General features: G+C 42.1%; 2 protein-coding genes across 6 annotated transcripts in view; one reads left to right on the top strand and one right to left on the bottom strand.

Moving 5' to 3' along the window:
* Nucleotides 1-110: 110 nt before the first annotated feature.
* On the top strand, nucleotides 111-20,225 carry Sirt1 (sirtuin 1). Of its 2 annotated transcripts, XM_021175120.3 has the most exons (10): nucleotides 112-286; nucleotides 610-1,083; nucleotides 2,556-2,672; nucleotides 3,781-4,022; nucleotides 7,556-7,708; nucleotides 13,350-13,497; nucleotides 14,128-14,207; nucleotides 15,223-15,409; nucleotides 16,943-17,497; nucleotides 18,277-20,225. In XM_021175120.3, the coding sequence occupies exons 2-10, from the start codon at nucleotides 690-692 to the stop codon at nucleotides 18,603-18,605; spliced, it is 2,205 nt and encodes a 734-aa protein (XP_021030779.1). In that variant the 5' UTR covers nucleotides 112-286; nucleotides 610-689; the 3' UTR covers nucleotides 18,606-20,225. The 2 variants fall into 2 exon arrangements, with proteins under 2 accessions (XP_021030780.1, XP_021030779.1); XM_021175121.3 differs by lacking the exon at nucleotides 2,556-2,672 and having other exon boundaries at nucleotides 111-286.
* Nucleotides 20,226-21,400: 1,175 nt separating this feature from the next.
* Nucleotides 21,401-27,806, bottom strand: part of Herc4 (HECT and RLD domain containing E3 ubiquitin protein ligase 4) — a 74,199-nt gene continuing 67,793 nt past the window's right edge. For 3 of the 4 annotated variants that reach the window (XM_021173606.3, XM_021173607.2, XM_021173608.3), the window contains 6 exons: nucleotides 26,982-27,148; nucleotides 26,714-26,780; nucleotides 24,548-24,630; nucleotides 23,257-23,440; nucleotides 22,492-22,594; nucleotides 21,401-22,007 (listed from right to left, as the gene is read on the bottom strand). In XM_021173606.3, coding sequence (XP_021029265.1) covers nucleotides 21,799-22,007; nucleotides 22,492-22,594; nucleotides 23,257-23,440; nucleotides 24,548-24,630; nucleotides 26,714-26,780; nucleotides 26,982-27,148 — 813 coding nt within the window. In that variant the 3' untranslated portion in view covers nucleotides 21,401-21,798. The remainder of the gene's footprint in view (nucleotides 22,008-22,491; nucleotides 22,595-23,256; nucleotides 23,441-24,547; nucleotides 24,631-26,713; nucleotides 26,781-26,981; nucleotides 27,149-27,806) is intronic. The other variant, XR_003837764.2, reaches the window with a different exon arrangement.

Raw genomic sequence — 27,806 nt, 5'->3', positions numbered from 1 at the left:
TTTACCAAAGACTAAAGCGAGGTACAGAGGACCTGGTGGGTCCAGAGAGCAGATGGGGCGGATCCTCAACCGCCAGATCTTTCCAGAAGGGCAACAGGCCCCGAGGGCTGGCTTGGGCATTCCAGTACACTTGAGAAGGGAGATTGGGAGAGAGCGCAAACTTCCTGAGGAGAGACCACAGGGGTAACCCGAGGAAGAGCTGTCACAGAGCAAGGGCAAGGCAGGTGGAGGAGTTCTCCTCAGGAAGGCCGGCGTCGGCCAGGTTGGGCTCTCCAGAGCCCCTGAGGTAAAAGCCGACTTGAGGCGAAGAGGCGCAGGCAGGCAAGGTGCACGCGTGAGGCCCAGGTGGGAAGTGGCGGCGCCATCGCAAACTTGAGCCACCGCGGCGATCCCGGGCGAGCGAGCGAGCGAGCGGGCCGGGCGGGCGGGAGGCGCCCAGAGGCCGCCGAGGGGAGCCCGGCCGCCCTGGGTGGGGCCGGGAAGGGCCCAGGCCGCGGGCGGCGCCCGGCCACGTGACCCGGCGTGTTGTGGTCCGGCCCGCGTGGGTGGCGGGAGCGGCGCGGGGGCGGGGAGGGGCGGATCACGTGACGGGGTTTAAATCTCCCGCAGCCGAGCCGCGGGGGCGCCAGTGCCGCGCGTCGAGCGGAGCAGAGGAGGCGAGGGCGGAGGGCCAGAGAGGCAGTTGGAAGATGGCGGACGAGGTGGCGCTCGCCCTTCAGGCCGCCGGCTCCCCTTCCGCGGCGGCCGCCATGGAGGCCGCGTCGCAGCCGGCGGACGAGCCGCTCCGCAAGAGGCCCCGCCGAGACGGGCCTGGCCTCGGGCGCAGCCCGGGCGAGCCGAGCGCAGCGGCGGCGGCGGCGGCCGTGGGGTGTGAGGCGGCGAGCGCCGCGGCCCCGGCGGCGCTGTGGCGGGAGGCGGCAGGGGCGGCGGCGAGCGCGGAGCGGGAGGCCCCGGCGACGGCCGCGGCCGGGGACGGAGACAATGGGTCCGGCCTGCGGCGGGAGCCGAGGGCGGCTGACGACTTCGACGACGACGAGGGCGAGGAGGAGGACGAGGCGGCAGCGGCAGCGATCGGCTACCGAGGTGAGTCCGCGCGCGCCGCCGCGCAGCCGCGTCCCTCCGCGTCCCCGCCTGTGACCCGGTCCCAGGTTGCCCGGGCCCCCGAGAGCTCCGCGGGCTCCGCGGCGGCGGCGCAGCGACAGCGGCAGCGGCGCAGCTCGGCCCTGGCTCGGCCGCGCGCCGCCGAGCTCGCCGGCCCTGCTGCGGAGCCGCGCGCGGACTCGCCGCTCGCCTGGGCCGCCTTGCGCTGCTGCGCGCAGTCGCCGGGGCCGCGGTTCTCGCAGTTTGGCGTTAGAGTGAAGTTTTCCCTCTCTCGGCTTGGGTTCCCGATGCGCCTTTAGTGAAGTTATAGTTTTCCTCGCTGCACACTTTGCTTTGCGACTTTGGGGCTGTCCCGTGGATCGACCTGCGATTTCGTTTTGCAAACTGACACCTGTGTTGCTTTTTTTTTTTTTTTTTTTTGGATAGACCTATGTCTTTTTTTGAAGTTAGAAATTTTAATACACCAAAGCTGTTTCTTGAGACACCGTCTTAAAAATGTAAAGAAATGGCTAGTCCTAAAAATGTTGCTTTTCTGCGATTGCATTTATCTCTTCGATATAGAGGAGTGATAGTTGTACTGTACTTTCGTGAGTTTTCTTTTCCTTTCAAAATCATGCTCACAACATTTTTAGATTAACAAACCTGAAACAAACTTGCTTGGTTTTGCCCTATTGACGCCAAACGTTTGGGTTATTTTTTGTGTTTTTGTTCGGTGTTTTTTGTAATAATGCCACTTATAGTTTTCCTGAAAAGCTTTGTACAGAATTTATCGGAGTCTGTCAGTGCCCTTGTAGATGTTTGTGGCCCATATAATGGGGCCATGAATTAAAAAAAAAAAACAAAACAAAACATGTTAGGGACTGAAATAGGAAATGGCCCTCGATGTCAGGTATTAAAGGGGAAACAAGTCGCATAAAGTATGCTTCGTGTTCTTTAAATCATACATTTACTAACACCCAGTGGCTGAAGCAGGAAGATTGCTACTTGAAAGGGCTACGGAAAGAGACTTTCTCTGGTTGGTGCAGTGAGAACACAGCCAGGGATTGATTTTTATCTCAGTGACATTTAGAGGTAATTTCTATTTGATGCATTTCATGAAGTTGTATTTCTTTGTCCTGAGCATGGAACCCAGAGCCTTTTTTGAAAGCATGCTTCTGCAGGGCTACACAGATTTTATTTGTGTGTGTGTCTTCATTTTGGATTTTTTGAGGTAGGGTTCCTGTTTAGCCCAGGCTGGTCCGGAACTCACTATTTTATATAGGTCAGGCTGGTTTCCAACGTCTGTGCCTTCCAGGTGCCGGAGTTACAGATGTGTGTGCTTCTGTGCCTTTCTGGTTTTTTGTTTTTGTATCAAGAACCTGTGTGTGTCTCACCATACAGGCCAAACGGGCCTCCAAGTACCTGGGATTGCAGGTAGGGATTGTCTGAGCCGCAGCCTTTGATCTCTTTGACAGACAACCTCCTGTTGACTGATGGACTCCTCACTAATGGCTTTCATTCCTGTGAAAGTGATGACGATGACAGAACGTCACACGCCAGCTCTAGTGACTGGACTCCGCGGCCGCGGATAGGTATGCTTCAGGCATGTGCATCTTTGAAACAATCGCAAACTTCCTTCATTCCTTCCGTCCTTCTGTCTGTCCTTCCTTTTTGAGACAAGATATTTTATAGCCCAAGCTAGTTCAGCTGCTGCAGTCTCTGCCCAGCCTCTGGAGAACATCACAACCAAAGTTCTTTTTGACTTACTCTTCCTTCTCTCTTTTCTTGATTTCTTTGACATTTTCATCTATCCTATGATGGCTTTAAACTTGTGGAGTCTAGGATGTAAAGGATGACATTGATATCCTGACTTTACCAGCAGTCCAGAGTGCTGGGAGTGTAGGTGTGCTGTATGTACCGTGTCCGTTTGTCAGGGCCTGAGGTTAGGTCCTCACCTGTCTCTTTTCTTCTGTACATTGTTTTTGCTTTCTGTGTACAGCCTTTGGGGGTTTTGCTTGCTTGTTTTGTTGTGGTGGTTGTAGTCTGCTTGCTTGTTGAGACAGGAACACGTATAAGCCTAGACTGGCTTGAACTCATTGGCTGTGTAGCCAGACAGCACATATTAGCCTTGAATTTCTGATCTTGTGTCTAAATGCTGGGGATTACAGTTATTTGGTACCACCCCAACAGCTGCTTTTGTACCAACTTTAAATTCTCTGTCACCTTTACCATTTAGATTTAGTTGCTCAGGTATTGGTAAGATTTTTTTTTTTCTTGGCCTCCTGCATGGTAATCCTTGAGTGGCTCACCAAGTCCTCCTGTCTAAGCGCAGTCAGAATACCTAGACAGTCCAGGCAGTGGTGGCATGCATCTTTAACCCCAGCACTCAGGAGGCAGAGGCAGAAGAATCTTGAGTTCTAGGCCAGCCTGATCTACAGAGCAAGTTCCAGGACAGCAAGGGCTACACAGAAACCCTGTCCCCAACCAACCAACCAACCAATCAAAAAACAAAAAAAAACCCTTAGACTTAAGCACACCCTCCCCAAACTGGGACTAGTCAGGTCTTGTTAGGGATATGACATGAAATACATATAAATTGTATTCTTTGCATAAAAATGTATATATTGCTAACTCATTGCTTGAAAAAATAGCTTTTTATTAGAAGTGGAATTGATGTGAGTCTTTCTTCCCTTAATATAGGTCCATATACTTTTGTTCAGCAACATCTCATGATTGGCACCGATCCTCGAACAATTCTTAAAGATTTATTACCAGAAACAATTCCTCCACCTGAGCTGGATGATATGACGCTGTGGCAGATTGTTATTAATATACTTTCAGAACCACCAAAGCGGAAAAAAAGAAAAGATATCAATACAATTGAAGATGCTGTGAAGTTACTGCAGGAGTGTAAAAAGATAATCGTTCTGACTGGAGCTGGGGTATGTAAGACACAGAAAAACAGTAAAGAGAAAGCTAGTAGATATTTTATTCCTTTTCCAGCTAATTTTTTTCGGCTCTTGTTCATAAAAACTGAGGAGAGCAGCAGTTGCTAAACTAGTTCAGTGTTTTGAAAAGTTTGACAACTTTAAAGCGTTGTATATTTATAGAACAATTGGTAAGTGGAATTATGTTTTTTGTTTTTGTTTTTATTTAAGATCGTGTGTGTGTGTGTGTGTGTGTGTGTGTGTGTGAGAGAGAGAGAGAGAGAGAGAGAGAGAGAGAGAGAGAGAGAGAGAGAGAGAAACTCATTGATTCATTGATTTTGCCTACATGCATAAATGTACATGGTGTGCCTGGTACCCACAGAGGCCAGAAATGGGTGTTGGGTTCCCAGGGATTTGAGTTAGTCAGATGTAGGCCACCATGTGGGTGCTGGCAAACCTGGATTCTCTTCAAGGAGCAACGAGTTCTCTTTAATGGCTAGACTCTCTAGCTCCTGGACTTGTTTGGCTTTAATTTTATGTATATGGATGTTTTATCTACATGTATGTTTTTGTACCATTGTGTGACGTGCCCAAGGAGTCCAGAGGCATCAGATCCCCTGAAACTGGAGTGATAATGGTTGTGAGCCTCCCAAGTCCTCTGCAAGAGCCTCAAGCCTCTTTCAAACCCCTGGAATTTTTACACATATGCTGGCTCCTAAAGATGATTTAGAAGAATCAGATCCTTTTGAAGTCTATGGTAGCAAGAGTCTAGTGCAGAAAGTTTTCTTTCATTCTTTTTTAAAGGTTTATTTATTAAAATGAGTACACTGTAGCTGTACTGATGGTTTTGAGCTTTCATGTGGTTGCTGGGAATGAAAGTTGCTCACTCAGGTCAACCCCGCTGGCTCTGGCCTAAAGATTTATTATTATATCTAAGTACACTGTAACTGTCTTCAGACACACCAGAGGAGGACGTCAGATCTCTTTATGGGTAGTTGTGAGCCCCATGTGGTTGCTGGGATTTGAACTCAGGACCTTTGGAAGTGCAGTTGTGCTCTTAACCGCTGAGCCATCTCTCCATCCCTCCCCGCCCCCGCCCCTCCCCCCTTCATTTTAACTTTGTAAGATTGTAGAGACTTGGCCTTTTTCATTTGACTTGGTCTAGAACCAAGTCATACTGTGTTGTGTTGTGTTGTATGTTAGGCATTATGTTAGCAGCCAGAGCTGTTTGAGCGGAGTGAAAAGTATGAATGAATCAGAATCTCAGTTGTGGGAGGCAGAGGCAGGTAAGCACACCAAAGCAGGTCGGTGTGTGCTGGCCCCTCAGCCCCAGACTAGGGCTAGGGTTGCTTCAGGTGTGATTTAGACTAGGGTTCGCCATTTATTTATTTATTTATTTATTTATTTATTTATTTATTTTAGGGAATAACATTAGTTTTGTGTTTGGGTACATGTGGTGGTTTGTGAGCTATAGCACTGTGGGCGTCAGTGCACCCTGAGTTGTGAGTTGCTTGTCCTTCCTCTCGGTTAGTCTTGGCTCCAGGCTTCGTCAGAAGCACCTTAACTGGCTGAGCTATTCTGTAGGCCCCCAGTTTTAGTTATTCTTGAAATGGGCTTACACACAGCCCTGGATGGCCTGGAACTTGGCAGAGATCCTCCCAACTATTGGGATTATTTCAGGTATGTACTGCCATGCCTGGCTTTATTTTTTTGAGACAGTCTCTATAGTCTAGGATGGTTTCAAACTTGCAGCAGTCCTTCTGTTTCAGAAAAATTGGGATTAGGGGTGTATACCAGGAGACAATCTGTTTGTTTTGTTCCAAGTTGAATGGATCTGTAAAACTGGAAGAAAGCTTGTCCATTCCCCTATCGGGAGTGTCAAGATTTAGCTACAGAAATAGGAGCATTGTCTAATTTATTTGGAGACAGGATTATACTATGTAGCTCTGGCTGGCCTAGAACTTCCTTTGTAGACCAGGCTGGCCTCAAACTTGTAGAGATCCAGTCCTATTCTGGCTCCCAAATGCAAAGATTAAAGGCCAGTGCCATCCTGGTTATTAAAAAAATTTTGTGTAGCCATGTGTAGTAACACATGCTTTTAATTCTAGCACTTGGGAGGCAGAGACTGGTGAATCTGTGAGTTTGAGGCCAGCCAGGGCTACACAGAGAAACCTTGTCTTGAAAACCTCCCAATTTTCTTGTTTGCTTGTGTGGTGTGTGTCAGAGGACTACTTGCAAGTATTACATGTGGTCATCCAGTATGGTAGCCTTTAGCTGCTGAGACATCTCACTGGCCCTTTGTTGTAAGTATTATTTTCACTGCTTGAGTCTGGACAGACACTCTACAGGGCTCCTTAGCCCTTTTTAGGTTCCTTAGGGTGGCTACCTGAACTTAAGAGATCCTGCCTCAGCTATCTTAGCTCTGACTATAAACTTGTGCCACCATCCTGGGTTTTATCATTACAATTTATAATTAAATGCATATCCTTAGCTGGCTATGGTGATGCATTTTCTGTAATCCCAGCATTTGCCTTTCAGGGCCTTAGTGACTGTAACCTCAGCATTAGGATGTAGAGACAGGCAGATCCCTGGAGCCCAATGGCTTCCCAGCCTAACTAAAGACACTATCTCTGAGAATGAGAATCGAGGTGGCCCATGCCACTAGTTCTAGAGGCAGGTAGGTGTGTGTGTGTGTTTGTAGTGAGACCATGTCAAACAAAAGACAAAAATTAAGCCATTAATAAGTAAGCAAATGATTCATTCTTGGGCTAGAGAGATGACTCAGAACTTAAGAGGTCTTACTGTAAGGCCAGGGGCCCAGATTCAGTTCCCAGTACCCATATGGCAATTCACAACTGCATGATTGATGCATTCTGACCTCTGTAGACACCAGGCACCTGTGTAGAACATGTAGGCTTCCTTATGTTCATATAAAATAATAAAGCCTAATGGCTTCTGAAAAAAACAAGCAAACAAACCCAACAAACTTTGCTGTGATATGTGTAAGGTAGTTCTAACTCCTGGACAACATAACAAAGACCCCAAACCCTTTTGTGAGAATGATTTTGCTGCTGTGATTGTCCCCAGGTAGTCTTGGAAATCAGAGCCCAGACAGCCCTTCAGTCTCCCTGAGTATCTGAGACTTTAAGCATGAACCAGTGTGCTCAGTCTATAATACAGTATTGAAAAAAGTTTCAAAACTTGAGTATTCCTGAGGTAGTAAAGCTGGCTATGTGAGAACAGTTTGCAATGATTGTCTGGTAAAAAGTCGTGTCTACTTTTTGGTTAAAAAATGGAATTGATTTATTCCAACCAAATGCATTCATTTTAATTTATTTAAATGCTCAAAGGGTTAAGATTAGCCCATTAAAACCGTATGTGGCAGATTTAATTATACTTATATTTTACCTGTATTTGAAATTAGAAGGCTTGTGGTGTTTCTGTTCAAACTTTGATTTTTCATCTCTTCCCACTAAATTGTATGTACTAAAGGTACTTACTGTGAAAGTAGACAGTTAATGGGTTGACTTAGGCCTTGTCTATTTCAGGTTTCTGTCTCCTGTGGGATTCCTGACTTCAGATCAAGAGACGGTATCTATGCTCGCCTTGCGGTGGATTTCCCAGACCTCCCAGACCCTCAAGCCATGTTTGATATTGAGTATTTTAGAAAAGACCCAAGACCATTCTTCAAGTTTGCAAAGGTATCACACGTTTTTGTCTTTATGAAAAAGAGTTCTCATGTGTAGGCTTTTTAAATTTACATTCATTGCCCGGTGATTTGGAGGCTACCAGTGTGGTAGTTAGAACTTAAGTTGTTTTAGGACTGATTTTAAATAATGTAATTTTGGTCTTTTGCCTGTGTGTCTTGCCCTCTCCTTTGGAAGTTTGTAGATCTGGGGAAAAAAAAAAAAAGACCTGTTTTCACTTACTCTTTTTTTCTGAGTCATAAAGGTTCTATGACCTACTACGTGGTATGTTTTATAGTGGACAGGTTTTAATATATGCATATGTCTAAAAATGATTTTTAACTACTCAAGGTTGAGATTACATGTTTTGGGAAAGATTACAAGGGACCCTCTAGTCTTTCTAGTTGATAAGTCAGTCACCACCATAGTTGCATGTGGCTATTGAATATGTGTAATGACACAGTGAGGGCATTGCTTACTTAAGGATTTTAAATACTTTGCTAAAGAAAAGTGAAATATACTAATTGTACTTATTAAATACTAACAAGCAAACATTTTTATGTTTGGGACTATGTTCAGGAGCCAGGCATAATAATACACTTCCTGCAGTTCCAGGAGTTCAGGGGCACAGGATACTTCATGACCAGCCAGGGAGGGCTACACCATGAGACTCAGCTTCAAAAACAAAGCAGTAACAATTCTTTATTAGGCATTTGAAAATTTCACTTTCATGTGAACTAAAGAAATTGAACACTTGTCTCCTATGTCTGCTGTGCAGCTCTGCTCTGCTGTAGAATATAAAGTTTATAGAAATTTTGCGTTTTTTTTTTTTTCCCAGTTTAATCTTAAGTCTTTTTGTTTTGAGGCAGTCTGATGTAGGCCAGGCCGGTCTTGAATTTTGTTGAGCCATGGATGGCTTTTGAATTTCCTGAGCCTCCTGCGTCTAACTTCTATCTGTTGGGATTAGAGCAGGAGCTGCTATGCCTGGCTGTAGTTCACTGTTATGGAACTTGGAAATACACTTGCAAGGCTTTTCTGATTTATAGAGAGATGCTTGAAAAGTTTCATCTGTGGAGGGGTGGAGTGGTGAATGGTGGTGTGGCCCAAGCGCACCAGTGGATGTGACAGCACTACCTTAGCTAAGGGGGTTGGGAGAGTTCCTGGACTAGAACTCAGGTCAGCAGATTAGGCAACAAAGTTATCTTCACCAATCCACCTCCCATTTTGTAAACCCAGAGGTGGATTAGAAAGGCTGTCTTCCTACAGTACAGTCTCAGAATTGTAAGGGGATGCTTTAATTCTAGTCTCAGTAGTCTGGTGCTGGGATTAGAGGATGGCCAGACTTTGCAGCTAAGGTGTACTATTGGAAGCTGTGCTGCTACACTGTTTAAAACAAAGATTTTTTAATGGATGCAGGACCCTGGTGTATCATGGTGTCGACTATAAATAGACACAGATTTAGGAAGGCCGGCAGGTAAAAGTTACTCTCATCTTATACAAGCATAGCTGGTTAGTGATTATATGTTAGTATTCTCACAACTTTTCTTGTAAGTTCTATGTTGTGAGTTGGGGAAACTGCATTGTCATAACTAGTCTTTTTTTTTTTTTTTTCCCCCCACTATTTTACCAGGAATGTCAAGTGCAGATACATACCTAAAATTGAAAGTTCCACATGTTCTTAAAATTACATTTAGTTATTTACTACTTATGTAGGTGTATGGGCAAGCATTATTTTGTTCCTCTTTAGGAGATTATAAGGACTAGAATTCCAGTAAACTTAGCTCTCCAATAATGCGTAACAAGCTAACCCTTTTATGTCCGTAATCCCAGGGTTTAGGAGGTGACGGCAGAAGGATCTCAAGAGTTAAGGGCAGTCTCTGCTAAACACTTGAGTTCCAGGCTCTCCTGGGTTACAGAGTGAAATAGCACACAGTGGTAGACCATTTTTAGCACAAGGTCCCATATTTTGCTACCCACAAAGAACACACATGCTAAAGTATGTTTTTCCTAAATTTTAATTGGGTTTTAGGGCAGATTAGAGGCATAAAAATTAGCATTTGATTAAAAAAAATGGAATAATTAAAGTGACCTTAGTTTGTGGATGATATTCTATACATAGACCCTAAAAGCCTCACCAGAGAACTCCCCTTTCTATGTACCACCTAACAAGCCTGGGCAGGGAGAAAATCTGGAAAAAGTCTTCATAGTCCTCTCAGACAGCAGAGGCTGGAGAATGAGTGCGTGCTGCTGCTTGCACATTTCAGAGGTCAGTTTCCAGCATCTATATCCAGAGGCTCTACAGCTGCGGTTACCCCCAGTCCCAATTCAGTCACGTGCTGCTGGCCTTCAGGCCTCCACTTCACAGCACCTGCACTCACCCACATCCTCAACCCCAGACATGCAGATAATTAAAAGTGTTAAAATGGGGGCTGTTAAGAGCACTTGTTCTTGCACAGAGAATCTGAGTTTGGTTCCTACCACTCACATGGTGGCTCACAACCATCCATTACTCCACTTCTCTCCAACTCCCCTTTCTGTCATCCTTGGGCACCAAGCAAGCATGTGGTACATATATATTACCTTCAGGCAAAGCACTCATGCATATAAAATTTCTTCTTAATATAAAAAGCCAAGGGTTAGGTATGGTAGTGCAGGTCTTTAATCTCAGTCCTTTGGAGTTAGAGGCAGGTGGACCAGCTAGGGCTGCATAATAAGACCCTACCTTTAAATCAGTTTTATCCATATGAACTATGTATAACATGAAGTATGTGTAGTGCTCCGAATTATACGTGTGTGGGTTTTGCATGTTCAAGTTCAGTAGGAGTTAGTTCATAGCTTCCCTAACTGAAATCCTTTTATTTGGTTAGTCAGTTTGGCATACTATCAAAATTATTTCCTGAAATGTGATGAAATATTGTATAATTCCCCATGAGTGATGACCTATGGATTACTTTAAGTGGACAGATAAGTGCATATTTTTATGGTATACATTATATTGTATTTATAGGATGGCTATATCGATGTTAACATCCATTACTTTACATAGGTCTTTCTACTCTTACATCAAGACATTGTAGATACACAATGTTAGTCATTGTAATCTCTAGTCTAAATATCGTTCTCCCTCAGAGATTATGTGTCTGCTCACTAGCTTCTTCCCAATCTTACTCTACCATGTTAGCTGAGAATTAATTGTTAATAACTGGGAGCTGTCACAAGACCCCTGTTTTACATTTACTGTACTGCCCTTGAGTTATTTCTATGACAGCCACGTTTATTTACAGATCATCTTTGACTTCTTTTTCTATATGAGACCATATGGCAAATGTATAGCCCATAAAGCCTAAAATACTCCCTGTTGTGACCCTGTACAGAAAATATGTTCTGTTAAAATTAAATAACCTTCAAGAGGTAGCTGTGAAGAAATTGAGTGGGGTTTAATGAATAAGTAGGAGGAGGGTTCTTAGTGGAATTTTGTTTCACATTGCATGTGTGTGGTGTGTATGCAGTGTGCAGTGTAGACATCTTTTTGTTTTGAGGCAGTCTGATGTAGGCCAGGCTCTCGCCATCCCTTGGGGCAGGGGATCCTGCTAGACTGTTGAGCTGGAGTCCTTGTTTCTGCCTCCTGCATTCAGAGTTACAGCGCTGGGCCTCAAGCTGACAGTGTAAATACTTCCCCCTGTTCTAGTTTCTCCAGCCCTTCACATTTTTATGTGCTGTTGGGATTAAACTCTGTGCCTCCCGTGCCACCAGCCGTCTAGTGTTTATAGAATGGAAATGTAGGTTATAACCATACAAACTCAACTGGTTTCCTGGGTTCTACAACTCTAAGATTAGGTGAATTTTGCCTCTACCTCCGAGTGCTGGGATTAAAGGTGTATGCCACCAACACTACGCAGGCTATTATCTTTTAACAAAAAATTTAAGCTTTTGATCTCAGCAGAATACCCAACATAGTTGGTTTCTTTGTTTTGTTTTGTTTTTGTTTTTCAAGACAGGGTTTCTCTGTATAGACCTGGCTGTCCTGGAACTCACTTTGTAGACCAGGCTGACCTCGAACTCAGAAATCCGCCTGCCTCTGCCTCCCAAGTGCTGGAATTAAAGGCGTGCGCCACCACGCCCGGCCATAGTTGGTTTCTTAAAGGCCTTTAGGATGTTTAGACTTGAGATGGGTGACCTATCTTTTTGATTTGGAATAATTAACCCATGCCCTATAAAAAAATCTCCAAGCTATTTGAGTTACAGCAGAATTTTTAGATTCGGTCTATATAAGGCAAATTTTTCATTAGAATTTTTAGAATTTATAGAATATTTCCAGCTGTTTCTTAATGGGATTCCAGGCATGTGCCACTCAGTCCAGCTTCATGAGTATTTTCTGTATGCATTGTAATGGAGAGCAAAAATTAAAGACAGAGCCATCCATATGTATATACACATAACTTCAGTTTTTGCTTAATACAACCAGAAAGATTACACCCTGGTGACTAACTTGCTTTGTTCATGTGTGTCATGGACTATTTTTAGGTCAGTACATGAGAACCCTCTCATTCTCTCAGTGGCTGAATACTCCACTGTATGGATGTACCTTACTGCACAACTAGTTTCCGTATTGATGGACATACATATGGTTGTGTTTAGTTTTTGCTAACATTATAATGGGTTAGATAAAGCCTATAATGTAAGGAAACAGATAGTGTAAGCTACTTGAGAGAAAAAAGAAACTTCCTTGCCACAGTCACTTACTAAATGAAATTGAATAAGAACACTATCAGGAGTGTTGAGGATGAGGGGCTGCAGAGATGGCTCAGCAGTTAAGAGCACTGGCTGCTCTTCCAAAGGACCTGGGTTCAGTTCCCAGCACCCACATGGCATGTGGATCTGACACCCTCACACAGACATACATGCAGGCAAAATATCAATGCACATATAAATGAATTAATAAATGTATATATTTAAAAGTTGGGAGGACCAAAATTGATACTTTTTCTCTGATCTTTTTGCCATGTGTATATCTGAATTCTTTGTTTTTAAAGAAGAAACAGCATTGAAGCATTATTTGGGGGGAAAAACACACACACAAAATCCAGCAACTCAACATTCATGAGCAGCTCTGTTCTATACCAGTATGTGCCTGTGCAGTGGAAGGAAAGCAATTTTGGTAAGGAATTAAAACTTCAGCTTTAAACTCCCAGCAGGTTGATATTTATCAATGATGAATCAAACAAAGTTTTAAATAATTCATTGACAGCCTTTTTTTTTTTAAGTTTTGAAGTCACCATATCTTTAATATCTGTAATTTCAGTGTAAAGTTTTCCCCTTTTTCCTTAAAGAAAAACAATATGAATTTGCAGCCAACAAAATTTAGATGTACCTAAGGTATGTATTTCTTCTGACATTAAGTAATCCATTGCGATGTGTTTATGGGTCATGTTATCTTGTACTTCAAGGGACCAAGTTTACTAATTGCTGAGTTTTCATAAAGTAACAAGCTTTTTCTAGGGGCCATCCATTTAGATGCTTTAAAATGTTCATGTATTTTGGTTATTACAGTGCGCACATGGGGGTTTATTGTTAGTACCTGTTTGACTAAACATAAGCAGGATATCTGTTATGCTTCTTTCATTAATTAAACTTTTCTGCCTTTTGCATTACATAGGAAATATATCCCGGACAGTTCCAGCCGTCTCTGTGTCACAAATTCATAGCTTTGTCAGATAAGGAAGGAAAACTACTTCGAAATTATACTCAAAATATAGATACCTTGGAGCAGGTTGCAGGAATCCAAAGGATCATTCAGTGTCATGGTTAGTAAACGTCACAGTGGCTTTCTGTAGGGTGTTTAATAGAATAATCAGGCTTGGAAAGAAGCTGCTGTCTAGTAATGAGATTAAGCATTATTTTGTAATCTTGAGTGTACAAAATTGAAAAGGACACAAATAAAGCCGAAGGCCTCAGATGTGGTGGGGTATATACTTTGATAACAAGTTCAAGGCTAGCCTTGACTAAACAAGACACAGCCAAGCTAAGGTAACTCAGTTGGAACCTTCCAGCTGCAGTTTTAGCACTTGCAGAGTTATGTTATTGCAAATAGTAGCTTTAGAAGATAAGGTCTACATACACATGTACTAGTAGATAAACTATATCACATGTATTCCTTAAAGACTTCACAGGAGAGTTCAGGTTAAAGTCTTCATGGTGGAGCTGGAGAGATGGCTCTGCATTTAAGAGCATTAAGAGCACTGACTGCTCCTCCAGAGGTCCTGTGTTCAATCCCCAGCAACCACATGGTGGCTCACAACTATCTGTAATGAAGGCCCTCTTCTGGCATGTAGCAGTGCAGGCAGATACAGCACTCATACATAAAACTGTAAAAAGTCTTCATGGAGCAAGCCACAAATAGCCCTTCAATCAATGTTCTATTTTGGTTGTTTTAGGTTCCTTTGCAACAGCATCTTGCCTGATTTGTAAATACAAAGTTGATTGTGAAGCTGTTCGTGGAGACATTTTTAATCAGGTAATTTAATTCATCTCATTTTAGGAATTGTGTAAACTTTACTTTTGGTTGTATCTTGATCTTTTTTCCCCCTTCTGAGACACATGTGTTGTAAAGAGTGTTAGAAATCCTGATGTAAATAGGTCTTTTTCTTTGACATTCAGTAGAAGATCCCTTTGCAAGAAGAGCATGTTAGAGCACACTTGAAGGCTAAGGCAGGCCACTGTAAGAGTCAGGCTAACCTGAGCTGGATAGCAAGAGTCTTGTTTTTTTAAAAAAAAGTTTTTCTGTTGCTCAGTTGGTAGATCATGGCTGCTTAGCATTTGTAGTCCTGGGATTGCTCTCCTGCCTGAAATCCTAACATTTAAGGAGGTTAGAGAATAAGAAGTTGAAGGTCATGGTCACACCTACAAACTCTTTCTCAAACCAACCTAAAGTCCTCCTTAATACACCTAACCACCTCCTTATATGATCTAGGCCTAAGTCACAAGTTGCAGGGAATACCTCTGGAATTAGTCTTACATTCGTTGTGGTAAGATTTAAAACACTTTTCAAAATGATAATCAAGTATTTATTACAGGAAAATACACCAAGATACATCCAGACATATGTTTAACTTTGAAATCATGTATAACCAGGAAGAAAAAAAAAGACAGTATATTCAAATGGAGTCATTTTCACAAATATTTTAAAAGGTCTTATTTGCATGCTTTACCACGCTCTTTTCGTATTTATAGTATTTTGTGGGTGCACAGTACGTATGGGGAAATGATAGCATGTGTGGAGACTGGATAAGAGAGAGGCTGTGGAGGTCAGAAGATCAACCTGGGAGTCAGTTCTCAATTTTTACCTGGGAGTTAGAACCGCCTTTGGTTGTCAGGCGGTGAAAAGTGGCCCTGCCTGGTAGGTCATCCACCCCCAGGCTCCACACTGGCTCCACAGCAGACACTATCAAATTCATGCCTGCACAGCGTTTGTTTGCTGGGAATGTTGCCGAGTGCTAACCTGGGCTACTTTGCTTTCATGTTTTGTGCAGGTCGTTCCTCGGTGCCCTAGGTGCCCAGCTGATGAGCCACTTGCCATCATGAAGCCAGAGATTGTCTTCTTTGGTGAAAACTTACCAGAACAGTTTCATAGAGCCATGAAGTATGACAAAGATGAAGTTGACCTCCTCATTGTTATTGGGTCTTCTCTGAAAGTGAGACCAGTAGCACTAATTCCAAGTAAGTTGGTGTTTAGGGGACAGTTGTGCATGCTGTGAGCTGTGGATCTGTGTAAGATGTATTTTACTCTTTTTATTTAGAAAAGAGTTGAAGGTCTAAGTTTTACTTTTTAGGTGATATTCATAAAGTGATATTTTGGTATGGGAATGGGGCTGTGAAGAATATCAGAATATCAGATTTTAATTGTAGTTCATATAAAATTAAAGCAAAACTGTTAATAAAATAATAAAAAAAAATCAATCTTTAAAAAAAAAAAAGTGCCCTCCCCAAACAGTAGTTCTCAGCCTTCCTAATGATGTAGTCCCTTTAGTACAATTCATGTTATAACCTCCAATGATAAAAAATTTATTTTGTTACTTAACTATAATTTTTGCTAGTTATAAATCAAATGTAAATATCTGTATTTTCTGATGGTCTTAGGCAAGCCCTGTGAAAGGGTCATTCACTCCCAAAGGAGTTGTAACCACAGGTCATGTGAATAGAATATGTACAGTATTCTAGAATATGTACTGCTCTAGAATATGTACAGTATCAGTATTCCCTCATCGCTATTTTATGTGCTTATGTATGAAAGAAGTGTGTGGTGTGTGTGTGTGTGTGTGTGTGGTGTGTTCCAGAGATGGACTGATCAGTAGTAAAGAACGCTATTCTTGAGTGGACCCAGGACTCACAGGAAATGACAGTTTGTCAGTTTATAAGGGATCGGGTGCTCTGTTTGGCCAAGTACTTATATTGTACACTTACATGTATGTAGGCACATAACCCGCCGCCCCTCCCCCAACATACTCCATTTCTTGAAACAGATCTCACTATACTTGGCACCTGGGATACCTATGTAGACTAGGCTAGCCCCACATTCCAGTCTCCTGAGTGATGGGATCAAAGGCGTGTGCTACCATTCCCAGCTAATCTTTGGTAGCCAAGAGTGGTAGTATATACCTGCCTGTAAACCATGTGCTATTGGGTAAAGGCAGGAAGAGTCAGGAGTTTTACTCAGCAGATTTGAAGCCAGCCTAGGATAGATGAAAAAAATAGAGTTCTATTCCATAATAGTTGTAGTTCCACAGAATATTTGCTTATGTCTAGGAGCTCAGCCTATGGGCCAACATAATCCCAAAAGGTAAATTTTTTGAATTGAAACCACTCCTCCATGTCCAAGTTTCTGTCATTCTTGATGTCCTCAAGGATCCACCTGCCTTTCCCTCCCAAGTGTTAAAGCCACGAGCCTCCACAACCAGCTAGACTTTTATTTTTTTAAGCTAATTTAAAGGATTAGTTTAAGCTTTCTGAACTGGAACACCTAGGATCTCAGCTAAGTCTTGAACAGAATTGCCATGAGTTTAAGGCCTGAGCGGGAGGAAAGTCTACTGTTTGTTATTGAGAGGAAGTTGCTTTTGACAATGTGATTTGTATCTCTGTTTAACCCTCTTTTTGTTGTTGTTGGGATTAACAGGGGTGTGCTACCATACCTACCTCTTGACAGTTGTTACAATTAACTTCTCTTTTCTAACCCTCCTTTCACCCCATTTTTAGGTTCTATACCCCATGAAGTGCCTCAAATATTAATAAATAGGGAACCTTTGCCTCATCTGCATTTTGATGTAGAGCTCCTTGGAGACTGCGATGTCATAATTAATGAGTTGTGTCATAGGTTAGGTGGTGAATATGCCAAACTTTGTTGTAACCCTGTAAAGCTTTCAGAAATTACTGAAAAACCTCCACGCCCACAAAAGGAATTGGTTCATTTGTCAGAGTTGCCACCAACACCTCTTCATATTTCGGAAGACTCAAGTTCACCTGAAAGAACTGTACCACAAGACTCTTCTGTGATCGCTACACTTGTAGACCAAGCAGCAAACAACAAAGTTGATGATTTAGAAGTATCTGAATCAAAAGGTTGTGTGGAAGAAAAACCACAAGAAGTACAGACTAGTAGGAATGTTGAGAACATTAATGTGGAAAATCCAGATTTCAAGGCTGTTGGTTCCAGTACTGCAGACAAAAATGAAAGAACTTCAGTTGCAGAAACAGTGAGAAAATGCTGGCCTAATAGACTTGCAAAGGAGCAGATCAGTAAGCGGCTTGAGGGTATGGAATGCTTTTTGTTGAATCACTTTCAAAGTACCGTGACCAGAGAAGGGGGACTCCCAGTGTCAGATAACTGTTTTGACTTAGTTGATGAAGGTAGTGCTCTGTGTTTGTGTACATTAAGTTAAAGTCAGTTTGGGCGATGAGTTTGTCTTTGCTGGCAGTAGGGTGACTAAACCCGGGGCTTCAAGCAGCTAGGGAACTTGATCTGTCGGCTGAGTTATATCCCAAAAGTGGGTTTTACTCTCTTCTCCCACCTCCCCAGCAAATGACTGAGACTTGGGTCAGTTTTTGATCTTAAAGGGTGGGAACCATGTTCTGGGTGGGAAAACTCAGGGTTGAAGATATACCCCAGAAGGTAATTAGGCCTAGGTCTGCCTTAAGGCTGTACCCTCTTCTACCTTCTTGCTCAAACAAGGCTGCCTTGTTTAAGATCTCAAAAACGGGGTTCCTATCTACTGGACATCTATTTTGTCCTGTCAACTGTTATGGTGGCACACACACTGCTCCCTCCCCTCTAACATAGGCACAATCTGTTCATACACAATGGGAGGCTTGTGCTCTGGGAATTGCACTTGGCCTGTATCATATTTGCCCCTGGAACAAGCTTTGGAAGTATGTTTCTGATCATCGGTGCAAAGGATAGAGCTGTTAGACTTGAAAAGATGTAATCCCAGCCTTCAGGAGGTAGAACTAAGAGTTGAGTTCAAGAGTAAGCCAACAAGTTAGGTACTACGGGACACATAAAATTCTAAGTGCTATTTACTTCTGTATTTCAGGTAATCAATACCTGTTTGTACCACCAAATCGTTACATATTCCATGGCGCTGAGGTATACTCAGACTCTGAAGATGACGTCTTATCCTCTAGTTCCTGTGGCAGTAACAGTGACAGTGGCACATGCCAGAGTCCAAGTTTAGAAGAACCCTTGGAAGATGAAAGTGAAATTGAAGAGTTCTACAATGGCTTGGAAGATGATACGGATAGGCCCGAATGTGCTGGAGGATCTGGATTTGGAGCTGATGGAGGGGATCAAGAGGTAGTTAATGAAGCTATAGCTACAAGACAGGAATTGACAGATGTAAACTATCCATCAGACAAATCATAACGCTATTGAAGCTGTCCGGGTACAGGAATTGCTCCACCAGCATTGGGAACTTTAGCATGTCAAAAATGAATGTTTACTTGTGAACTTGAACAAGGAAATCTGAAAGATGTATTATTTATAGACTGGAAAATAGATTGTCTTCTTGGATAATTTCTAAAGTTCCATCATTTCTGTTTGTACTTGTACATTCAACACTGTTGGTTGACTTCATCTTCCTTTCAAGGTTCATTTGTATGATACATTCGTATGTATGTATAATTTTGTTTTTTGCCTAATGAGTTTCAACCTTTTAAAGTTTTCAAAAGCCATTGGAATGTTAATGTAAAGGGAACAGCTTATCTAGACCAAAGAATGGTATTTCACACTTTTGTTTGTAACATTGAATAGTTTGAAACCCTCAATTTCTGTTCTGCTGAACTTTTATTTTTAAGACAGTTAACTTTTTAAACACTGGCATTTTCCAAAACTTGTGGCAGCTAACTTTTTAAAATCACAGATGACTTGTAATGTGAGAAGGAAGTCAGCACCGTGTCTGGAGCACTCAAAACTTGGAGCTCAGAGTGTGACGCGTACTTACTGCATCGTTTTTGTACTTACTGCAGACGTGGTAATGTCCAAACAGGCCCCTGAGACTAATCTGATAAATGATTTGGAAATGTGTTTCAGCTGTTCTAGAAACAATAGTGCCTGTCTATATAGGTCCCCTTAGTTTGAATATTTGCCATTGTTTAATTAAATACCTATCACTGTGGTAGAGCCTGCATAGATCTTCACCACAAATACTGCCAAGATGTGAATATGCAAAGCCTTTCTGAATCTAATAATGGTACTTCTACTGGGGAGAGTGTAATATTTTGGACTGCTGTTTTTCCATTAATGAGGAAAGCAATAGACCTCTTAATGAAAGTTCCAAAGTCATAAGATAAATTGTAGCTCAACCAGAAAGTACACTGTTGCCTGTTGAGGACTTGGTGTAATGTAGCCCCAAGGTGTTAGCCTTGTATTATGGAGATGAATACAGATCCAATAGTCAATGAAACCAGTTCTTATTTATTTAAAAGCTTAGCTTGCCTTAAAACTAGGGATCAATTTTCTGAACTGCAGAAACTTAGCCTTTCAAACAGTTCACACCTCAGAAAGTCAGTATTTATTTTACAGACTTCTTTGGAACATTGCCCCCAAATTTAAATATTCATGTGGGTTTAGTATTTATTACAAAACTGATTTGAAATATAGCTGTTCTTTCTGCATAAAGTACCCAGTTAGGACCATTACTGCCAGAGGAGAAAAGTATTAAAGTAGCTCATTGCCCTACCTAAAAGATAACTGAATTTATTTGGCTACACTAAAGAATGCAGTATATTTAGTTTTCCATTTGCATGATGTGTTTGTGCTATAGACAATATTTTAAATTGAAAAATTTGTTTTAAATTATTTTTACAGTGAAGACTGTTTTCAGCTCTTTTTATATTGTACATAGACTTTTATGTAATCTGGCATATGTTTTGTAGACCGTTTAATGACTGGATTATCTTCCTCCAACTTTTGAAATACAAAAAACAGTGTTTTATACTTGTATCTTGTTTTAAAGTCTTATATTAAAATTGTCATTTGACTCCCCCCCCCCCCCCCATTGTTCATAGCATACTAGCCCAGTAAGGGTTGCTATCACTAAATGCCTCAAGTAAGTCTACCTTAACACATTTGTTACCTGTGTTTAATAAGACTGAGAGTGTTGGTTTTCTACTTAGTGTCAGACCAGAGTGAATCCAAAGCTGCCCAAGTAAAAGACACCTGGCAAAGAAAGCTAAATACGCTAAGTGGAGAAATGGTTTATGGTCTGTGGTTCCCCTCCTACTCCAATTTGGAAAGGATGCCAAATGAGATGACAGTACAAATAGCCAGAGCCTCATCTTGTAGTACTAGGCGTGTGGCATAGCTGGGTGTGGTGGGCATGCCCACAGTAGGTGACTCTTGTACATACACAGGGACTAACTTACCCGTATAAATAAGATCTCATTTTTTGTAGGGAGGAGTGTACTTTGTGTCTCAAGCATTTTCAGACAGGAGTCCGTTTTAGTGAATAGCTCAAATAGCCTCACCTCAACAATTCAGAATAGTGTTGGCTGCAAAATGAGCTGGATTAGATTTACAAGAGTTCAGCAGTTGAGTGCTTACTGCTTTTGTGTGGTTCTCAGCCTGTGACTGGGATGCCTGGCCAAACCACCTAAGTTTAAATCAGAGACGATATTTTAAAAAAAGTATTTTAAGCTTTTTATGGCATTTTTGTTAGATGTACCACATCAACTCATTTTCAGTTTATTAATGTGGGATAACTAAGCAACAGCACCATTTAAAACCTCAGATTTACGCCGGGCGTTGGTGGCGCACGCCTTTAATCCCAGCACTCGGGAGGCAGAGGCAGGCGGATTTCTGAGTTCGAGGCCAGCCTGGTCTACAGAGTGAGTTCCAGGACAGCCAGGGCTACACAGAGAAACCCTGTCTCGAAAAACCAAAAAAAAAAAAAAAAAAAAAAACCTCAGATTTTCTAAGCACTAAAAATTTCTAAGCACTACTACAGCATCAGTTTTAAAACTAACTCGTGATTGTTTTTCACAGTGGCTTATGTCTATCTCAGGACTCAGCTTAAAGTTAAGTAACAATTTAGGTCTGCATATTGTAGCAAAAAGATCATTTCCACCATGATTTTTACAGATAGAATCTGCAAGTCAGACTGAATCATAAATTTTAACCCTTAAAACTCAGTTCAATTACAACCATAGAAACTACTGGTATCTGAATGTCACTATTTTATTACAAAATTTTTATTTACAAAATGGAAAAATAATCAAATGACTGTCGGCAGGCCATCGTCGTCTTTCCCCAGTGATTGAAGAAACAGTAAGCAACATTTCCATGCACCCACACATCAGGTAATTCCCGAAATACGCAAACTCTTAAAATCCCTGTGCGTAAAACTTTAATGTATCCACAATACTCGTATGTTTATGAGGATGGACAATTCATGGTTCTGTACAGTTTAGTATTAATGCTCAGTTTTTAATTTTTGGCTTTCATCAGTACAGTAGTGAACAATTTGTAAGTAAGAATTACAGAAGTAACTCTCACTGCTGAATTCACAAGAGAAACACGAGTGGTTTTTGCACTAAACAGGAAAGTCAGAACTCCAAGGTCATATTAAACTGAAGCCTTCATTGTGATCAATAGCTTGGATCAGTTTACATCGGAGGGTTTCTTTCTCTGTATATTTTGGGAGATCTAGAAGATTAAAACAGGTATGGGAAACCGGGAGATAGCTCTCACCGCCTCCTGTTGGCTGGATGACTAGTTTCAGACTCTTCATACCAAGAATGGGAATTCGATCACTACCTGTCAAAAATACTGCCAAGGAAAACAATTTAGACAACACAGTCTAGTTCTGCATTCATTATTTTAAAGGAAGTACTCATTACTTGATGAAAAATGACAAAAGCATTTAGAAATCCTTTTTGGAAGAGCCATTTGGAAAACTGGTTAGTTAAGCTTTCTAACAACTTTTTTTAAGTTCTCTCCTTTTCCATGTGGGTCCCAGGGACTGAACTGGAAGTCAGGCTTCCCTTGCTAAGCTGCGTCCCCAGCTCTCTCTAGTCCTCCAACGCTGTTTCTTTGATACAGGATCTCGGGCAACTGCAGACATCACTCTATAGATAAAGCCCACAACTATAAAAGCTCCAGGGGGTCTGACGCATGGCACACCCTTCTGGCCTTCCGGGATACCTGTATACATTATACTCCGCACAGAAACAACATACATGTAAATAAAAATCTTAATAACAAAGACTAAACTGAGCTAATACTTTAGATTATTGTCTCAGAATATACTTACATAGAAATTGTTTCTTCTTCTCTAGTGGTAATTCATGAAACACTTCCCAAAAAATTTTTATCGTGGGATGGTCTGCCCAATACTCTCCTTTGTATTCTGTATTCTAAAAGTAATACAACCTTTTATTAGCATTAAGGAGTGAAACCTCTCATGTTAAGAGTAGGAGCTATCACAACCCTGGTATTTTACAATGTGAAGATGCTCCCCGGGAAGGAAGAACGGACCCGTCCGTCACCTTTGTAAGTAAGAGTTTACTAAAATAGTGAGAGCTTTATTAAATACCAACATGGGACTGGGTAAATGTTTCTTGTACTATTTTCAGGAAGACAAATCAGAATGTTTCTACTAATTTTTCCCCCCTTGGTGTTAAGAGCACCAAGGCTTTTCCTATTTTTTTTAACAATTTTTTAATTAGATATTTTCTTCATTTACATTTCAAATGCTACCAAGGCTTTTCCTTTTGTAGTCCCCTCCCACCATGGTCAAGTTTAACACTGGGATTTGGTAGAAAAACAGGAAACAAAAGCCTTAATTAAGCATGGGTAGAAAGTCACTCAGTCTTGGGCTAGGGTCCCTATAGCACATCTCCCAATCACCTCACCAGTGCCACCACACAGAGTGCACTGTAGGGTAGGAGGGGCAGGCAAGTGTCTAGAATAAGCACAGCAAGGAGCTGTAGGAAGGGCAAAAGCACACAAGGGCTAGATTTCCAATTACGCATAGTTTTGCTTTTCCACTGACAAGTAGAGATTGGTTTTTCCTTACCTTCTCCAGTTCTTTCCAATCATAATTTGTATTCCCAATAACCATAGCTTGTAATTCATTAGGCTGGAAGAGCAGAAGAACTTTTCCTCCACAGACCTTATGAAAGCCCGCATGGAAAGCATCAAATAAAGATGCCACTGATTTATTGAATATGTAATCCACATAGGCATCAACAAACTCCTGCCTAGAAATAAAAGCCAGGCACAGATGCACAAGTCACACGCACCATTTATGGAGAATACCCAATGCTTATCATTACATTTTTGCTCCTTCATTTCTTGCTACTTTCAACTAAACTCAGAAAAATGAGTAGAGTTCAATGGGTAAAAAGAAACCAATCCCAAGCTACACTAAACCATAGCTAATTCCTTCATTACAAATAAGCCAAACCAGACAAGCAAACAAAAACATCTTAAAGATCATCTTGAAAGAATGCTTAATAGCTATTTCTTAGGAATATATATTGTAGATTCCTTAAAAACAAAGGGACTGAAAAATCTACTTATTCTCAGTAGGATGGAGCTCACCCAGGGCTCTCCCTGCCTCCCTCCTGCCCAGTGGTTACGCCAGAGCAGCTGCTGAACTGAGTATTTTCCCATGATTTAGGAATACTTTGAAATTATTTGATAGCCAGTTACCTTATTCTGAAAATATTTTTCATTAGAAATAGCCTAGAAATAATCTCAAGTGCCTTATAGACAGGCTTTAAAAACAAAAACAAAACAAAACAAGCCCACAGGGTCTCTCTCAGAGACTAGGCTGTCCTCAAATTCAAATCCAAGCGCTTCTGCTTTCTGAGTATTGGGGTTGAAGGCATCACCATTGCCTGGCTCCCTTATTAGCACTTTCTAAGACCGAGTTTAGTTCAGCATCTGCACTGCTGTTCTGCAAAATAAACTGGTGTCTTCTGGGTATTCCAGCCCATCACTGCTTTCTCTGATTTGCTACTCAGTGGCCATCATTTCCATTCAAACCATGTTTGCTGTTGTTTCTTCTCATTTGTCATGTTTGTTTTGTTCCTTTACTTATAGGCGATTTCACGAGCAAAGGCACATTGCTTTCCCATTAAACATTCAAATGTTATGGTGTTTGTTTATTTGTGTTTGGACTATGAGACAGGGCATCATTACATAGTCCTAGCTGGATCAGACAGCTGCCTACCTTTGCCTCCTGAAGTGTGCTACCATATACAACGTACAATAGTGTTTTCTTTAAGTTGTGATGTTTTCAGTAATTTAGAAAATGCCTACTAACCCTGGTCACTTCGATGAGTCCAGTGCAATCCACTTACCGATTCTGTCTGTTAACAGCAGTGTCTGCGCCGTTCAGAACCAGCTCTTTTACTTCTGTTGCACCGAAGTTCTCAACTGTGATCTAGAATAAAAAAAAAAAAGTAGCATCTCTCATTAAATATAATCAAAATTATGCTACCAGGAGCCTACTCACAATTTTTTGGGGGGTGGAGGGGGAGGAGTTTGAGGGTTTTTTCGAGACAGGGTTTCTCTGTATAGCCCTAATTGTCCTGGAACTCACTTTGTAGACCAGGCTCGCCTCGAACTCAGAAATCCGCCTGCCTCTGCCTCCCAAGTGCTGGGATTAAAGGTGTGTGCCACACCACTGCCTGGCTTTTTTTTTTTTAAAAAGATTCATTCATTCATTCATTCATTCATTCATTCATTTATTATGAGTACACTGTTGCTGTCTTCAGACACACCAGAAGAGGGCATTGGATCCCATTATAGATGGTTGTGAGCCACCGTATGGTTGCTGGAAATTGAACTCAGGACCTCTAGAAGAGCAGTCAGTGCTCTTAACTGCTAAACTATCCAGCCTAGTTAATTAATTTTTTAAAAATTAACTTCCTCCCAAACTCATTCCTACCTGTCATACTGGGCCCCTGCCTGCCAGAGTAAGCAATACAAACTCGAGAGTCTCTCTCAGAGGGCAGGAAGCTACGCTGCAAAGGTGATTCTGAGAGCAGACCAGCTGCCTGGAGGACGCTTAGACTTAGACCCAAGTCACTTGGCAAGGACACTCTCCATCCTGCTGAGCTGCCTACAGGCTGTGCAGTGCAGTGCGCTGCACTTTTGTGACCTGTCACCTGCGTTGGGGTGGGTCTTGGTGATGCAACTGTCATTTCTGCTCCTGTAAGTAATTCCCTATCCATATTCCTGCAAGCAACCCCAATCTCACTGGTTTACCAAGCTGGGCTTTGGTGGTATCCATCTCTCTCCAGGAAAAGTTTTGTCACACATCAAGTGCTGCAGTGGCTGGGTGTGGTCATCCACTTTGGAAACACACCAGGAACCATACATGTAAAGAAAACTGGTGCTGCCCTCACCGGAAGCCTTCAGCTGAGGTGTGTAGGTCTGAAGGTGCGAATGTGTATCAAAGTGCAGGTGCCTGTGGAGGCCAGAGGCATGGTGCCATGTACCCAAGTTAATGGCAATTTTAAGCTCCCCAAATGGAGTGCTATACACTGAACTTGGGTCCTCTGTAAGAGAAGTAAGTGTTCTGATCTTGCAGCTCCCAGTAAGATTTTTCTTGTGAGAAAAAAAATAAAATAATGCACTAATTTTACTTCATCTTAAAGCATGCACTGAATTTTCTTGCAAACACGCCAGACATTCCAATCTTACAACGATCTAAGAGGTCTGGCAAGATGGCTCAGTAGATAAAGGTGCTTGGTTGTGCAAGCCTGACACCATGGCGTGAGTTCAATTCCCAGATCCATGGTGGAAGGACAGAAGTGACAAGTTAAGCAAGCATGGCCGTCAGTGAGGAGGAGACAGACAAACTGGACAAATCCATCTATTAGGCAGTCTGAGTGCATTAGTAATGCTATGCTGTCTTTAAATCATCTTCCCATCTCTGATCATCCCTGTAGCCACAGGCTCAGAATGAATCCCTGAGTCTCCTAAGTTCTCTTCTTAATTAACAAAGTACCTAATTACTGAAGGCATAGAACAGGTGAACAATGGCTGACATGCAACTATTTCAGTTTTCCTTATCTGTAAATAAAGGATAAAAACTCACAGGATTGGTGTGGATAAAATGAAATAATGCTGGGACATAGTAAAAGCTCAATAAATGTATCGTGGCTGGCTGCTCTCCCAGTGACAAGTCTCAGTCCCCACATAACAGCTAACGGCCATCTCTATATAACTCCAGTCCCAAGATGTGTTATGTCCACATAATCATGCAGACTAAATACCCATATAATATCCATTTTAAATGTATACATTTTAATATACATTAAAAAAACTGCATTGGTGGCAGAGGCAGGCAGATCTCTTTGAGTTATAGGGCAACCTGGTCTACAGAGCAATTTACAGGCCAGCCAGGGCTACAAAGAAACCCTGTCTTGGTAAACAAACAAAAAGCATTTGCTCTATGGAAGACAGGCATCCTAAAGCACAGCTGCTCTGTGACGAGGCCAAGCTCCTGCTCATCTTACCGTAAAGTTTAGACAAAATGTTTCCTCTATGTCATCTTCTGGATAGTCCAGCAATTGCTGCATGCTTCTGCAAACAGAACAGAACAAAACCAAACCGAGTGAAACGTACGTTCTTACTGACAGCTCTGCTCATGAGTCAGCACACACTGGGCTGTCCTGAACCTGTTAGCACAGACAGGGAAGCCACGGCTGTCTCCAGCAGGCAAGCCTCGAGTGCAGTCCTCTGCTCTCAGCCTCAAGCCCCCCTTGGCACTTTCCAACCACTGACCTCCCGACGGCTGGCATCAGCTCTTTCAGATCATCCAGGGATGGCTTCCTTTTCAGCAGTTTCTTATATAAAGCCAAAGGAAAATGGAGGTCCACAATGGTAAAATTATAAATTGCTAATCCACAGATAACACCGATTAAGTGGAACAAATCACTGTCTTCAAATGTCTAAAACACAGAAGAAAAAAGTGAAAGACTTGTCTTGCAAGCTAAACCTTGATTTTTAGTACACAAATTTATTCTCTACAGTAGAAAAAAAAATCGACTACACAGAAAATCAACCAATGAGAAAGAAGCTCACTCCTAGTCCCGTCTCCTCAGCATGAACATCATTGGGCACAGTGCCATGCAATGCACTTTCTTTTAGCGGCGAGGGGGATTACTTAACTTTAATCCTTAGCGCTGGAATTAAAGGCGTGCTCCATCACGCTCAGCCTTGAATTTAAAAACAAAACAAAAACAAAACACCAAAAATTTACTGTTTTAGGGATTGTGGCTTTTGGGAGGCAGAGGCAGGAGGATCTCTGTGAGTTCAAGGCCAGTATGGTATATATAGCCAGTTCCAGGACTATCAAGATTATAGACACATATATAGTTTCACAACTGACTTTTTCATGTTGTTAAATATTAAATGTGGGCTGTTAGGCTTGTGTATTATGGACATGGCCCCGAGTCTGACACCCAGGATGGGTGGGAATGAGATGATGGTTGACAGACAACAAAAGCAAAATAACCTTTAAAGAAAATCTGATGGGTTGGGGGGGGGTGGTTCTGGTGGCAGGGTAGGGGGAACTGGGAAAGGGGATAACATTTGAAATGTAAATAA

Source organism: Mus caroli, unplaced genomic scaffold (genome assembly GCF_978045245.1).
Source record: "Mus caroli unplaced genomic scaffold, Mus_caroli_1 scaffold_9, whole genome shotgun sequence".
NCBI classification, from domain to species: Eukaryota; Metazoa; Chordata; class Mammalia; order Rodentia; family Muridae; genus Mus; species Mus caroli.
Note: the sequence above shows the minus strand (reverse complement) of the source record. Positions and strands in the feature narration are given on the sequence as shown.